The sequence below is a fragment of the Cupressus sempervirens genome, chromosome 2 (assembly GCF_028749045.1).
Source record: "Cupressus sempervirens isolate cs-2001-9-10 chromosome 2, ASM2874904v1, whole genome shotgun sequence".
In the NCBI taxonomy this organism is placed as follows: Eukaryota; Viridiplantae; Streptophyta; class Pinopsida; order Cupressales; family Cupressaceae; genus Cupressus; species Cupressus sempervirens.
This window is the reverse complement of record NC_143119.1, coordinates 309,805,132-309,817,573: the sequence shown is the minus strand read 5'-3', so window position 1 is coordinate 309,817,573 and position 12,442 is coordinate 309,805,132. Positions and strand designations below refer to the sequence as shown.

At 37.8% G+C, this 12,442-nt stretch overlaps 1 protein-coding gene across 2 annotated transcripts; it reads left to right on the top strand.

Annotated features, from left to right (window-relative positions):
• Positions 1-7,090: 7,090 nt before the first annotated feature.
• On the top strand, positions 7,091-10,228 carry LOC149572326 (pentatricopeptide repeat-containing protein At1g11290, chloroplastic-like). 2 transcript variants are annotated; one of them, XM_089813527.1, is made up of 2 exons: positions 7,091-8,870; positions 8,962-9,117. In XM_089813527.1, the coding sequence occupies exons 1-2, from the start codon at positions 7,493-7,495 to the stop codon at positions 8,973-8,975; spliced, it is 1,392 nt and encodes a 463-aa protein (XP_089669653.1). In that variant the 5' UTR covers positions 7,091-7,492; the 3' UTR covers positions 8,976-9,117. The 2 variants fall into 2 exon arrangements, with proteins under 2 accessions (XP_089669653.1, XP_089669651.1); XM_089813525.1 differs by having other exon boundaries at positions 7,091-10,228.
• Positions 10,229-12,442: the final 2,214 nt, after the last annotated feature.

The following is a 12,442-nucleotide window of genomic DNA, read 5'->3' as shown; positions in this document are numbered from 1 at the left end:
GTATCGGTTTCCTTTGCCAAGAATGGATGATCTTATGGATTGCTTGAGTGGAGCTCAGTACTTCACAAACATAGATCTCAAGAGTGGCTATCATCAGATACAAATACGAGAAGGAGATGAGTGGAAAATAGCCTTCAAGACTAAGGAGGGTCTTTATGAGTGGTTAGTCATGCCCTTTGGATTGATGAACGCCCCAAGTACCTTCATGCGGCTTATGAATGAGGTACTTAATAAGTTCTTGGGAAAATTTGTTATTGTCTATTTGGATGATATTTTAATTTTCAGCAAGACTTTGGAAGAACATTTATTGCATATTTTTAGTGTCCTTGAAAGGTTAAGGGAAGAGAATCTGTTAATTAATTTGAAGAAGTGTATCTTTGCAAAAAGGGAGTTAGTCTACTTGGGGTTTGTTATATCACCTGAAGGTCTCAAAATGGATACAGAAAAGGTAAAAGCCATCTTGGAATGGCCTACTCCAAGGTCTGCTACTAAGGTAAGATCATTTCATGGTCTGGTTAGTTTTTACAAGAAGTTCATTAAGAATTTCAATGGCATATGTGCACCCCTGACTGACACAATAAGAGGGGAAAGAAAAGAGTTCAAATGGACTGCGGCAGCTGCGAGAAGTTTTGAATTGCTGAAGAAGAAGGTGAAAGAATAACCTGTGTTGGCACTTCTAGATTTTAGAAAGGTGTTCTAGGTGGATTGTAATGCTAGTGGCAGTGCTATTGGGGCTGTATTAAGCCAAGAAGGTAAGCCTATTGCATATTTTAGTGAAAAATTGAATGATGGGAAAAGGAAGTATTCTGTTTATGATCAAGAGTTCTATGCAATAGTTCAGGCCTTAAAGAAATGGAGGCATTATTTATTGCCAAAGGAATTTTTTTTGTATACTGATCATCAGGCATTACAGTACTTAAATAGCTAAGGTAAATTGAATTAGAGGCATATGAAGTGGGTAGAGTTCTTGCAGAGCTATACATTTGTGTTGAAGCATAGACGTGGAAAATCTAACAGGGTTGCAGATGCACTAAGTAGGAGACAGTTGTTGCTTACAGTAATGCAGGTTGAAGTAGTTGGGTTTGATGAACTCAAGAATCTATACCCTGAGGATCCTGATTTTGCTGAAGCGTGGAAAGCTTGTAAGGAAACTGTTGTTGTAGACATAACTAAGTGGTTAGACTATCTAATTCAGGATGGTATGTTATTCAAGGGTAGTCAATTATGCATTCCAAGGAGTTCCATGAGGGAAAATATGATTAAGGAGAAACATAGTGGAGGGATGGTAGGACATTTTGGTCGAGATAAGACCATTTCCATTCTTAGAGAATATTATTTTTGGCCTAAGATTTCATAGGATGTGAAGAAGTTTGTACAGAGTTCTCAGATTTGTCAAGTTGCCAAGGGATTTAGTCACAATACTGGACTATATCAGCCATTGCCTGTTCCATCAAAGCCATGGGAGGACATAAGTATGGATTTTGTTCTTGGATTGCCAAGGACACAAAGGGGTAATGATTTAGTATTTGTGGTGGTTGATAGGTTCTCCAAAATGGCACATTTCATTCCATGCCACAAAACTCATGATGCTGTCCATATTGTAGACTTGTTTTTTAGAGAGGTGTTAAGACTACATGGTCTTCCAAGGAGTATAGTTTCTAATAGAGATACTAAATTTGTAGGGTATTTCTGGAAAACATTGTGGAAGAAGTTGAGAACAGACTTGAAATTCAGTTCCACACATCATCTGTAGACTGACGGCCAAACATAAGTGGTAAACAAAAGTTTGGGCAATTTGCTGAGATGTTTAGTTGGGGATAAACCCAAGGGGTGGGATTTGATTCTACCACAAGCAAAGTTTTCTTACAATAACTCTATAAACAGGAGTACTGGTAGATCACCATTCTAAATTGTATATGGAAGTAGCCCAAGGACTGCACCAGAGTTGACGAAGATAGAGCAAGGGGAGAGGACAAGTGCTGAAGCTGAAGAATTTGCTGAACATATCAAGCGTCTACATGAGGAGGTTCAGGTACACATTACCAAGATGAATCAAGAGTATAAAGCTAGGGCTGATCAAAGAAGAAGACATAAGGAATTCCAAGTAGGGGATCTAGTCATGGTACACTTATGGAAAGAAAGATTTCCATCTGGTACTTACAACAAGCTGAAAATGAAGAAATTTGGTCCCTGCAAAATTCTGAAGAAACATGACTCAGAAAATGCATATGAGGTGGAGTTTCCAGATGGAATTCACATTTCTCCTATTTTCAACATTGCAGACTTAACAGAGTATCACGATGATGGTGCAGATGAGGAGCTGATGTTAGAGCCATGTCTAATTCCTACTTCTAAGAAGGAGGAGATAGAGGAGATTCTGGATAGTTGTGTGGGTATGAGTACCAGAAATAGGCAGTATGAAGAGTATTTGGTCAAGTGGAAAGGACGGCCAATAGAGGACTCAACTTGGATTTCAGCAGCTAAGGTTTCCCATTTGGGATTTCCTCTACCATTCATAAAGTGACAGGGTCACTTTTCAATCTACCTTGGGTGTTTGATGCAGGAGCATCTAGAGGTATAAGGGCAATCCTATGTCAACCAAAAAAAATGTACTTAGACTTAGTTTTTGTTTCATGTGTTTTCATTTCTAGATACCCATTTAGGTCAAATAAAGGTTCCAACTCTCACAGTTCCACTATCAGTGTTCTAGGATAGAGTATTTGGACACCTTAGGATACGTGTAAATGCTGGAAAAATAGGAGTATATAATTGAGCCATCATTTTGGTGAACTAGAAGGTGTAAATTGGTTAGAAGATTGTAATTGTAATTTAGAGCATTCCAGAAAAAGAATTAGGTCAAACGGCCCCACAATTTGAAAGTTATTGCAATTTTTTGATTTTTGGAGACCTCCTAAGAATGCTTCAAAGTCAGGTTAGGGGCATTAAATGACCTCGAATAGGGCCAAAAAAAGGGGAACGAGCGAAGCTGGTCCACAAGGCTATAGAGCGCTTTGAGAGCTTTTTGGAAATGTAAACGGTTCGTCAATCAGAGCTACGATTCAAAAGTTATGCCTCCTAGAAGTTCAGTTACCGTTTCTGGATTCTTCTAATTTTGTGCCGACTTCTAATGTGACTTCTAGAGCCTTCTATTTGGTCGGTGGATGCCAACTAGCACTTTCTAGAATGTATTCCTAATCCTTAACCCTTCGGGGTCTATTTAAGAACATTTCTGGCATTGTAAAAGACAGTTCAAAGTGGAGTTTGAGAGGAGGTACTAAAAGGAGAAATTATCTCCAGACTTATACTGTTGTAAGCCCTTAGGGCATGTTTTGAAGTCTATTTTCTCTGTACTGAATGTAATAGCATATTTACACAGTTAATACAATTTTCCCTTTCCTGTTGTGTCCATTCTATGCTTGGGTCATGTCCCCATAAAAAATGGAAGATGAAGAGTTAGGTGGTTGACAATGACAACCTAAATAGGTTCTTCAAAGTAAATGAGACATCCTTAATGATGTAGGGAGGATATGAGAGGAAAAAGCTACTACTACCACGGGACATGATTTGTCTCATGTTAGTGAAGTATTTCAACCTTGAAGGGAACTTCAAAATTTATTGCTATTACCACATGTCCCTTCTTAACCATTTTTGAAACCATGACATACTTTGTTCCCTTTTTTATTTCTCAATTTCCTTGAAAGTTTTGCATTTGATGAAAAAGAGATTGCTTATTCTAAGGGCAAGAAGCCCATCCCTCTACACCAAGGTCTCATTTTTAGGCTTTATCATTTTCATCTAGCACTCTACCCCCTAAATCTATTATTTCTATGAGGCAATTGTTTCACACTTTCCCCTACTTGTAAGTATTGTTGAAATCCTAGAGCTCAGTAAAAAGAAGGGCATTCATTTCTAGAGTGCTCATAAAATCACTCACCATCCTATTAGTGTAGAAAAGTTTAGTTCTGACACAACCCCAAATGCTAGTGGTTTGAAAGGAAAAGGACCCAAGTTGGCCACTTTCAAAAGGAAATACATTTTCACCTAGGTGCTCTTACAATCACTCTCCATCCCAACACCCCAAACATGCTTAATTTTAATATAAATGCCCTTAAATGCAAGTGGCTTGAAAGGAAAAGGACCCAAGCTAGCCACCTTGAAAAGAAAAGGGAAAAATCTCCCTATTCATGATTAGGGTCAACTTGCACGTAAAACAAAATAATTTAAATTATAAAGATAGTTTATTTACAAAATAACTAAAAGCCAGAGTACAACAATAAAATAAAAGAGATTCTTCTCTACAATGTAACATTCTTGATGTTAGTCAAGTTTGGGTTGTGGTGCCTCCTATTGATTAATGTGTAGGTTTTGGTCTTCATTTGCCCTGACCAAGATTGTACCAAATAAAATTATTGGGCTACTATGGTTAGTTTGAATTTGAATTTGGATAGGATGGTGTGGCATGAAGGGTGGGCAAAATGGAAGTGCCTTGATCAACGTGATATTAAAATCCCATTATAGTGTACCTCTTTATCTTGGTGACCTCTAGTGAGTCATGAAAGTTACAACAACCTAAGGGTGAGCCTTGTATTTATGAGATGGAATTTTATTTGGATCACATAGTCATTTATTTATTTATTATTGCATCCCCTGTAAAGAAGCATATCCCTTGTACTTGATGCTAAAAAGACCTTTTCTTGTGGGAAACTATAGCTCACATAAGATTAATTTATGGAGACAATAAGCTAATGATGATACCTAATAAGAAATACATGCATTTACCTTGCTTGTAAATCAACCAATGATAATGACAAGTTTCCCTAAACATATTAAGGGTTTCATTTTTTTTGTGTAGTATTTTATATTGGTCGTTGTTCACCCATAGATGGGTGGGGACCATGTCTGCATTGAACCTAGTAACATACAACTTCAAGAACAATTGCATTATTTGGTATTTATGTAAGGAGAGGGGGGGAGGGGTCACTATATTGAGCCCATTAATGGATTCAATGGGGGTTTGTCTATCTAGTTCTCTAACCTCTAGGATGGTAGGAGAATTGTCATTAGGGGCATCTCCTTTGAAATTAGTGAGGAGGTGATTACTAAGGCAACTAGGTTACTATTTGAAGACATAAAATAGAAGAAGAATAGTGAGGTGGTTGACAATGACAACCTAAATCAATTCTTCAAAGAAAATAAGGCCTCTATCACGGTGTAGAAAGGATATGAGAGGGCATAATTGCCACCGCCATTAGATTAGGTTTGTCTCATGCTCATAAAGTATTTCACCCTTAAAGAGCACTTCAAAGTTCATTATTATTAACACATGTCCCTATGCATGACAACCAGGTGGGCCTTATTGTTGGCATGTGGAATGAAGATTGTCTCATCATTGCTGCATTCATTCCAATATAATTTCTTGTGGAGTCTCCAATTGGTTGGCTTCCACATATAACTCTTAGCGAGGGTAGCTAGGAGGTGAGATTTATCCCCTCCTGCCTTATGTCACTCCTTAAACATTTTCAAAACCATGACATAGTTTTGTTTACTTTTTTCTTTCTCAATTCCCTTCAAAATTTTGTGTTTGGTGCAAAAGAAACTATTTATACTCAGGGAAAGAAGCCCCATCCCTCTACACAAGGATCTCAGTTTTAGGCTCTATCATTTTCATGTAGCACTTTGTCCCCCCTAAATCTAGTGTTTTTTGTGAGGCTATTATTTTATACTCTCCATTGCCTGCAAGTATTATTGAAATGCTAGAGCCCAGTAGAAATAAGAGCATTCGTCATCAGGGTGCTCTTAAATTTGCTACCCCTCTTGGCACCCCTACATGCATAATTCTAATACAACCACCCCAAATGCAAGTGGCTTGAAAGGAAAAGGACCCAAGCTAGCCACCTTCAAAAGGAAAAGCATTTGTCACCCAGGTGCTCTTAAAATTGCTCCCCATCTTGTCACTATAAACATGCTTAATTTTGATATGAGTGCTCCAAATGTAAGTGGCTTGAAAGGAAAAGGACCTAAGTTGTCCACCTTCAAAAGGAAAGAGAAAAGCCTCCCCTCCCCCACCAAAGAAAGCTAATCTCTGCATCTAAGAGGTGAATAGTGAGGGGGTGATGAGGTAGAAGAGGAACACAATAGCCCTTGGAGGTCCAATAAACTTGCCACAAGGTCTCCACTGAAGGAGAAACAATTGCTTCTGGAATGTGATTTGAAGAACACAAAGTGGGGTAATGAAGGATAATGGACAAAAGAAGATGACAAAAGGTGATGGAAATGTTTGGTGTTATTGGTAGCTCCAATAAATCAACCATCAATAGCTTTATACATATTTTTGATAGAACAAAAGGGGATCCCATTAACCTCAAATGGGACATGTTGTCAAAGGAGGAATACACTATATTTACAACTGTAGTTCCCACTTCAAAATTGATAAATTTGAAGAGTGAGGTTGGGAGTCTAAAAGACAAGTTGACTTTTATAGAATGCAAGACAAGGAGCATCTCAAGATAAAGTCACAGAGTTATGCACAACTCTACCACTTCATTATGCTTGCTACACCACAAGATTCTTGAGGAGGACAATGATGACACAAGAAATTACAAAGACTCGTTCAAGTTTCTCATAGACAAATAGAGATATATACTGTACGAGTTAGGTAATGAAATCAAATCTTCTTATAATGTTAAATATCACAGTACCTGTAATTATTTACCCCTACCTTTGTGAAGCTTTGAAACTTACTTTATTGGTTGCTCTAGTCTTTTACCAAAATTCTAGTTCCAAACTGAACATTATATCTAGTTTTAGCCTTTCGGTTTTGCTATGTTTTTTATTTTAGGAAAGTTTTTTATTTTAGGAAAAGAATCATACGATTTTATGTTATTATTGACACTTATCTATGCTAAGATGTTACTCTTAGATTCTTAGGTTGTCTAACCACTACTCATTGATCGTGTGTTGATTTTATGCATCCGAACAATGATTTTGTAAGGAGCAGCACGTTTTTTATTCTTAAGTTGTAATATTGTATATCAATATTGTACATATATGTACATCACATCACAAATTTTATATATGTGTATCACGAGCGTCCTGATTCTGTAAAATCAAGATCTTTGAAGAGCCACGTAGAATTTTTGTTTCCAAAGACCTCCTGAGACGATGCAACTAGCCTAAGTTAGAATCAATCACAGTTGCAGGAGATGGAGTGTAATTCTCAAAGGTGGCTGTTTATCATTGGCAATGCCAATCTCATCGTCGTAGTATACGGATGACTGCAAAATGATCAACTGCCACATTTTCTTCATATAATGGCATTCCTTTGCAGTAAGCATTTCAATTTTACAGCATTATGCAGTAAGGGAAGGTTGAAGAAGGTTCTTACAACACATAACCCCACTGTTAACTTTTCTTTACATTTTCAAGTGTTGCTCGCCTGCATTGCCAGCAATGCAGCTTTCGGGATGTAAATAAATCCCCTCTCATAATCCATATGGGATTTGCATTTTCCGCACGCACATTTTTGCAAAATAAGCTTATAAACATGTACACCAAATGCGGGAGTTTGGTGGAAGCGCGAAAGGTTTTCGACGACATGAAAGAACGAGATGGTTTCTCATGGAACGTGATTATCGCAGTTTACCAAAGAAATGGGTTATTTTATGAGGCTCTTGCTCTGTTTCAACAAATGCAACGAACGGATGTTCAGCCGGATCACTTCACCTTTTCCAGCGTACTCCCAGCTTGTGCCAAAACAGGGGCTTTGGAACAGGGCATTGATATCCATCAGAGTGTAATTGAAAGTGGGTTTTTATCAGATGTTGTAGTCGCAAGTTCTCTGGTAGATATGTATGCGAAATGTGGAAGGATGAACATGGCTCGCCAGCTGTTTGACAAAATGTCTCGACCAGATGTGGTTTGCTGGAATGCCATGATCGCGGGATATGCACTAAATGGGTTTGTTGAAAAGGCCTTGGAGATTTTTAAGGAAATGCAACTGGCTGGTGTAAAGCCAAACTCCACAACCTTCGCCAGCATCCTCCCAGCGTGCGCCAAAGCGGGAGCTTTAGAACAAGGCATAGACATCCATCAAAGCATAATTGAAAGCCGATTGCACTCTGATGTTGTTGTGATGAGTGCCCTCGTAGACATGTATGCCAAATGTGGAAGGATAGATCAGGCGCGTGAACTGTTTGACAATATGTCTCTACGAGATGCAGTCTCATGGAATGCTATGATTGTGGGATACGCACACGATAGGATTCTTGAAAAGGCTTTGGAGACTTTTAAGCAAATGCAATTGGCAGGTATAAAGCCAACTTCCACGACCTTTGCCAGCATCCTTCCAATCTGTGCCAAAATGGGAGCTCTGGAACAGGGAATGGACATCCATCAAAGCATAATCAAAATAGGACTTTTATCTGATATCTCTGTTGCGAATGCCCTGATAGACATGTATTCAAAGTGTGGGAGCATAAACAGGGCATCTGATCTGTTTGACAAAATGTTTCAACGGGATGTGGTCTCATGGAATGCGATGATTGCAGGATATTCACAAAATGGGCTTGTTGAAAAAGCATTGGAGGCTTTTAAGCAGCTGCAGTTGTCGTCTGCAATTCCAGATTCCACAACTTTTGCCTGCATTCTACCAGCCTGTGCCAAAATGGGAGCTTTAGAACAGGGTACGGACATCCATCAGACGATAATTGAAAGTAGATTGTTGTCAGATGTTGTAGTTATGAGTGCCCTGGTTGACATGTACGCAAAATGTGGAAGCATAATGAAGGCACGTGAAATTTTTGATAGAATGTCTCAACGAGACGTGGTCTCCTGGAATTCGATGATTGCAGGATATGCACAAAATGGCATGTGTAAGGATGCTCTCAAACTCTTTGAACGAATGGGACACTCTGGAACAAACCCTAACCATGTGAGTTTTGCTTGTGTTTTATTTGCATGTAGCCATGCAGGTTTAGTGAATGAGGGTTGTATATACTTCAACGACATGAGTGACTCCTATTCCTTTATGCCTAAGTTCGATCATTATTTGTGCATGGTTGATCTTCTTGGCCGTGCTGGCTATCTTGAGGAAACTCTAAACTTTATTATCAAAATGCCAATCAAACCTATGATGGTTGTGTGGATGTGTTTGCTTGGTGCCTGTAACTCACACGAGAATACGAGATTAGGTGTATATACAGCAACTCTCCTTTTTGAGCTGGATCCTGAAAATGTCTCAACTTATGTTCATCTGTCAAACATCTATGCAAAGGCTGGCAGGTGGAGTGAGGCTCAAATGGTAAGGAGATTGATGAAAGATACAGGAATAAAAAAGACACCTGGTTGTAGTTGGATTGAAGTCGAGAAAATGGTATATGCTTTTTGCGTGGGAGACAGATCACACCCACATACTCAGGAGATCTATACCAAGTTGGATACATTGTATAGTGAGATAAAAGCATCAGGGTATCTGCCAGATTCAGGAAATGTACTGATTAATGTGGAAGACGAAGAAAAAGAATTATTCCTCTGCCACCATAGTGAGAAGTTGGCCATTGCTTTTGGATTGTTAAAAACACCCCCGGGAACTACTATCAGAGTCGTCAAGAATCTTCGAGTATGCGTTGACTGCCATACTGTAACCAAGTTTATCTCCAAGATTGTTGGAAGACAAATTGTTGTGAGAGATGCAAACCGTTTCCATCATTTCAAACAAGGACAATGTTCCTGCAGAGATTATTGGTGATGTAAAGTGAAACAATCTGTAAACATAGTCTTGCCCATTAACTTATTGCAGCGTGTCATACATACCTGCACTGATAAGAAGAGATCGAGTTTTATTTTCAATTTCTATAAAGTTTTTTTTTGTGTCACACCCGCCCTCATTGCTTATTACGGTTAGGGTGTGGCTCATTTTTAAGGCAATTTAAAGGTGTAAACCATGCTGTACACCTCATAACTGTAAATGGCTGGTTTGCAATTTACATCAGTGCCTTTGTATACTAATTGGGCATTTGTTAAACAGCTGGTTTATAAAACCATGGAGGTGCTACCACATTAAACTATTTTTTAGGAAGCCATAGATTGGAATAGATAAATGAAAACAGGAAAGTAACAATTCAAGGAAATGGGAATACCTGTGGCCAGCAGGAAATGTAAAACCAAAGGCTTACAATTAATATGATGGAAGAGCATCTCTTGATAGTGCTTTACTCCAACCTTTTGACAATTTGTATGACCCTTTTGTCTCCAGTAAGGGTATTTTATTATGCCCGTTGCAAATCTGCCATTTGGAGTTTAGATTAACTCATATGCACCAGATTGACTGTACCGATTTGTAGAGGTCTGTGTTTCTTTTGTCACTTTTCGATCCATATGCTGCTTTACCTCTTTTTCTTAATAGTAGAGCTGATATGTTTTCGAACTACAAGCATTATTAGTTCACTTAATTTGTTTACATTTAGTATGAAATAAATTTAGTATTGTAGTATGCAAAGTAAAATTATAGTAGAAAGGATGCTTTATTATATGGCTCTTATAAATGAATTCAAAAGAATTGGAAAAACAGCTTTATCAGTAGTTGATATTCCAAACTACATTCGTCAAATTAGGATAGATTTAAGCAGCTAAACAAAACAGAAATTTTGTGCGGAATTACATTCTATAATCATGTAAATCGAGTATAATTCAATTAAGGGTCCATTTGGCAGCAGGAATACAACCAGAATAGGATATGTAAATTCTTAAAATTTTGAATTCTTCTTTTAGATGCACCAAATTGGAATTGGAGTGCGAAATAAAATAGGAATACGTATTCCAATTTTGGCTCAAAAATGAGGTTTTGCAATTCCTCCTAAATAGGTGGAATTGGAATACGTATTCCTATTCCAGTTTTATTTATTTTAGAAGACATACATTTTTGGGTCCGTGAATTCCCCATCAAATTCTGGCTGAACTAAACAGAAAATAGGAATATGTACCCCCATTTTCTGTTCCAGAATAAGTATTCTAGGATAGCTATTCCTATTCCCGCAACCAAACGGACCTAATGAAGTAGAATATGGTTTTGAAAATGAAAGAAAGGAAATTATCATTCACAGTTCTACAATATCACAAAGTCAATGATAAAAAATGTAATGAATCTCACATTGAGAAGGGGGTTCCAACCATTTGAGTTTTCCCACCATTTATTGGAAATCTTACCACCATCAATAGACTTGAAACTAGTGAGAACCTTGTCTTAATTTTCAGAAGGTTGCAAATGTGGGAGTTACGAAGTTATGCTTGAGTTGGAGAAGCATTGCTTTGTAGCATAATGACGAAGTAAGGGAATCCGTTCGAATCTTAAGGAGAGGCCATGTGTGCCATTGCGAGGATGCAAACAAATAATGAGTAGGTGATAAACAATTACATGATGGTTGTTTAGTCAAAGCAAGTTTACAAGTAACATACACTAGAGTTAGAGGCCTCATTGTTTGCAATGCTAAGGGGATTTGGTTTAAGGAGGTGAGGAGGGTGGCACCTTGGCCATAATGTAGGAACCATTCTCTTAATGATATAAAAAAGAGTATGGATTTGTGCTACTTTTAAGGCACACATGTAGATTTTGAAGGACATATGTTGTTAATCTCTCTCTTAAGATGTTGAAGTTCTATTAGAGAAATTTATACTCTAATAGTGCATTGTCATTTTGGTGTTGAGAATATATTGAGTGCTTCTTTGGTGCAAGAATTTTTCTGAAGTGGTCTTCTCGAGTATTTGTTGTGTGGGATCTTGTGTTGGATATTGGTCACTTTTGTTGAAATCATAAGCTTTGCTCCTATTTAGTGTTGCTTTTCTTATTAAGATAATATTTTGTAATTTTATGTAGTTTCCTTTAGTAGAACCCAATTGTAGCTTTTTCTATTTGGTGGAACAAATATTCTTTTGCTAGTAAGTGGTAGTAGAAAGTAAGAAGATATAGATGGAGCAAAACTAGAATTAGAGTGAGGCACATTCGCAAAGGCCTAGTTATGGCATAATCACTAAGATACAAGAATGTGATATTGGCAATGTTGTTGCCATCAAACAAAGGGTCTAGGATAGGCCAAGAATAGAATAAAATTGGAAATTTGGTTCCACCCAAAGAAAGGGGATCAAGTGAATTGAAAAAAAAAGCAAAAAAACATGTGAATAATAAACGGTAATGCGTGGACATTACCTAAGGCAAAAACAAGGGAAAAGAGTTTGGACTTATACAAGTTAATTCAGTAAGAGAGTGATACATTTGGAGTAGAAATTCATTGATTATGTGGTCTAAAGGAAGTATATAGGAGTGTACATTGGACACTTATCAAGTCTTTCCTCTATGGATTATCATGGGATAACAACAAAACATGATTTCAACCCATTCTTCTAAGTTGGATGAGAAGGATGGTTCTTCCTAGAAGTACTGGTAGGATAA

Excerpts from the sequence above, each read along its gene's own strand:
- LOC149572326 (XM_089813525.1), top strand. The coding sequence starts at position 7,493 with ATGGGATTTGCATTTTCCGCACGCACATTTTTGCAAAATAAGCTTATA.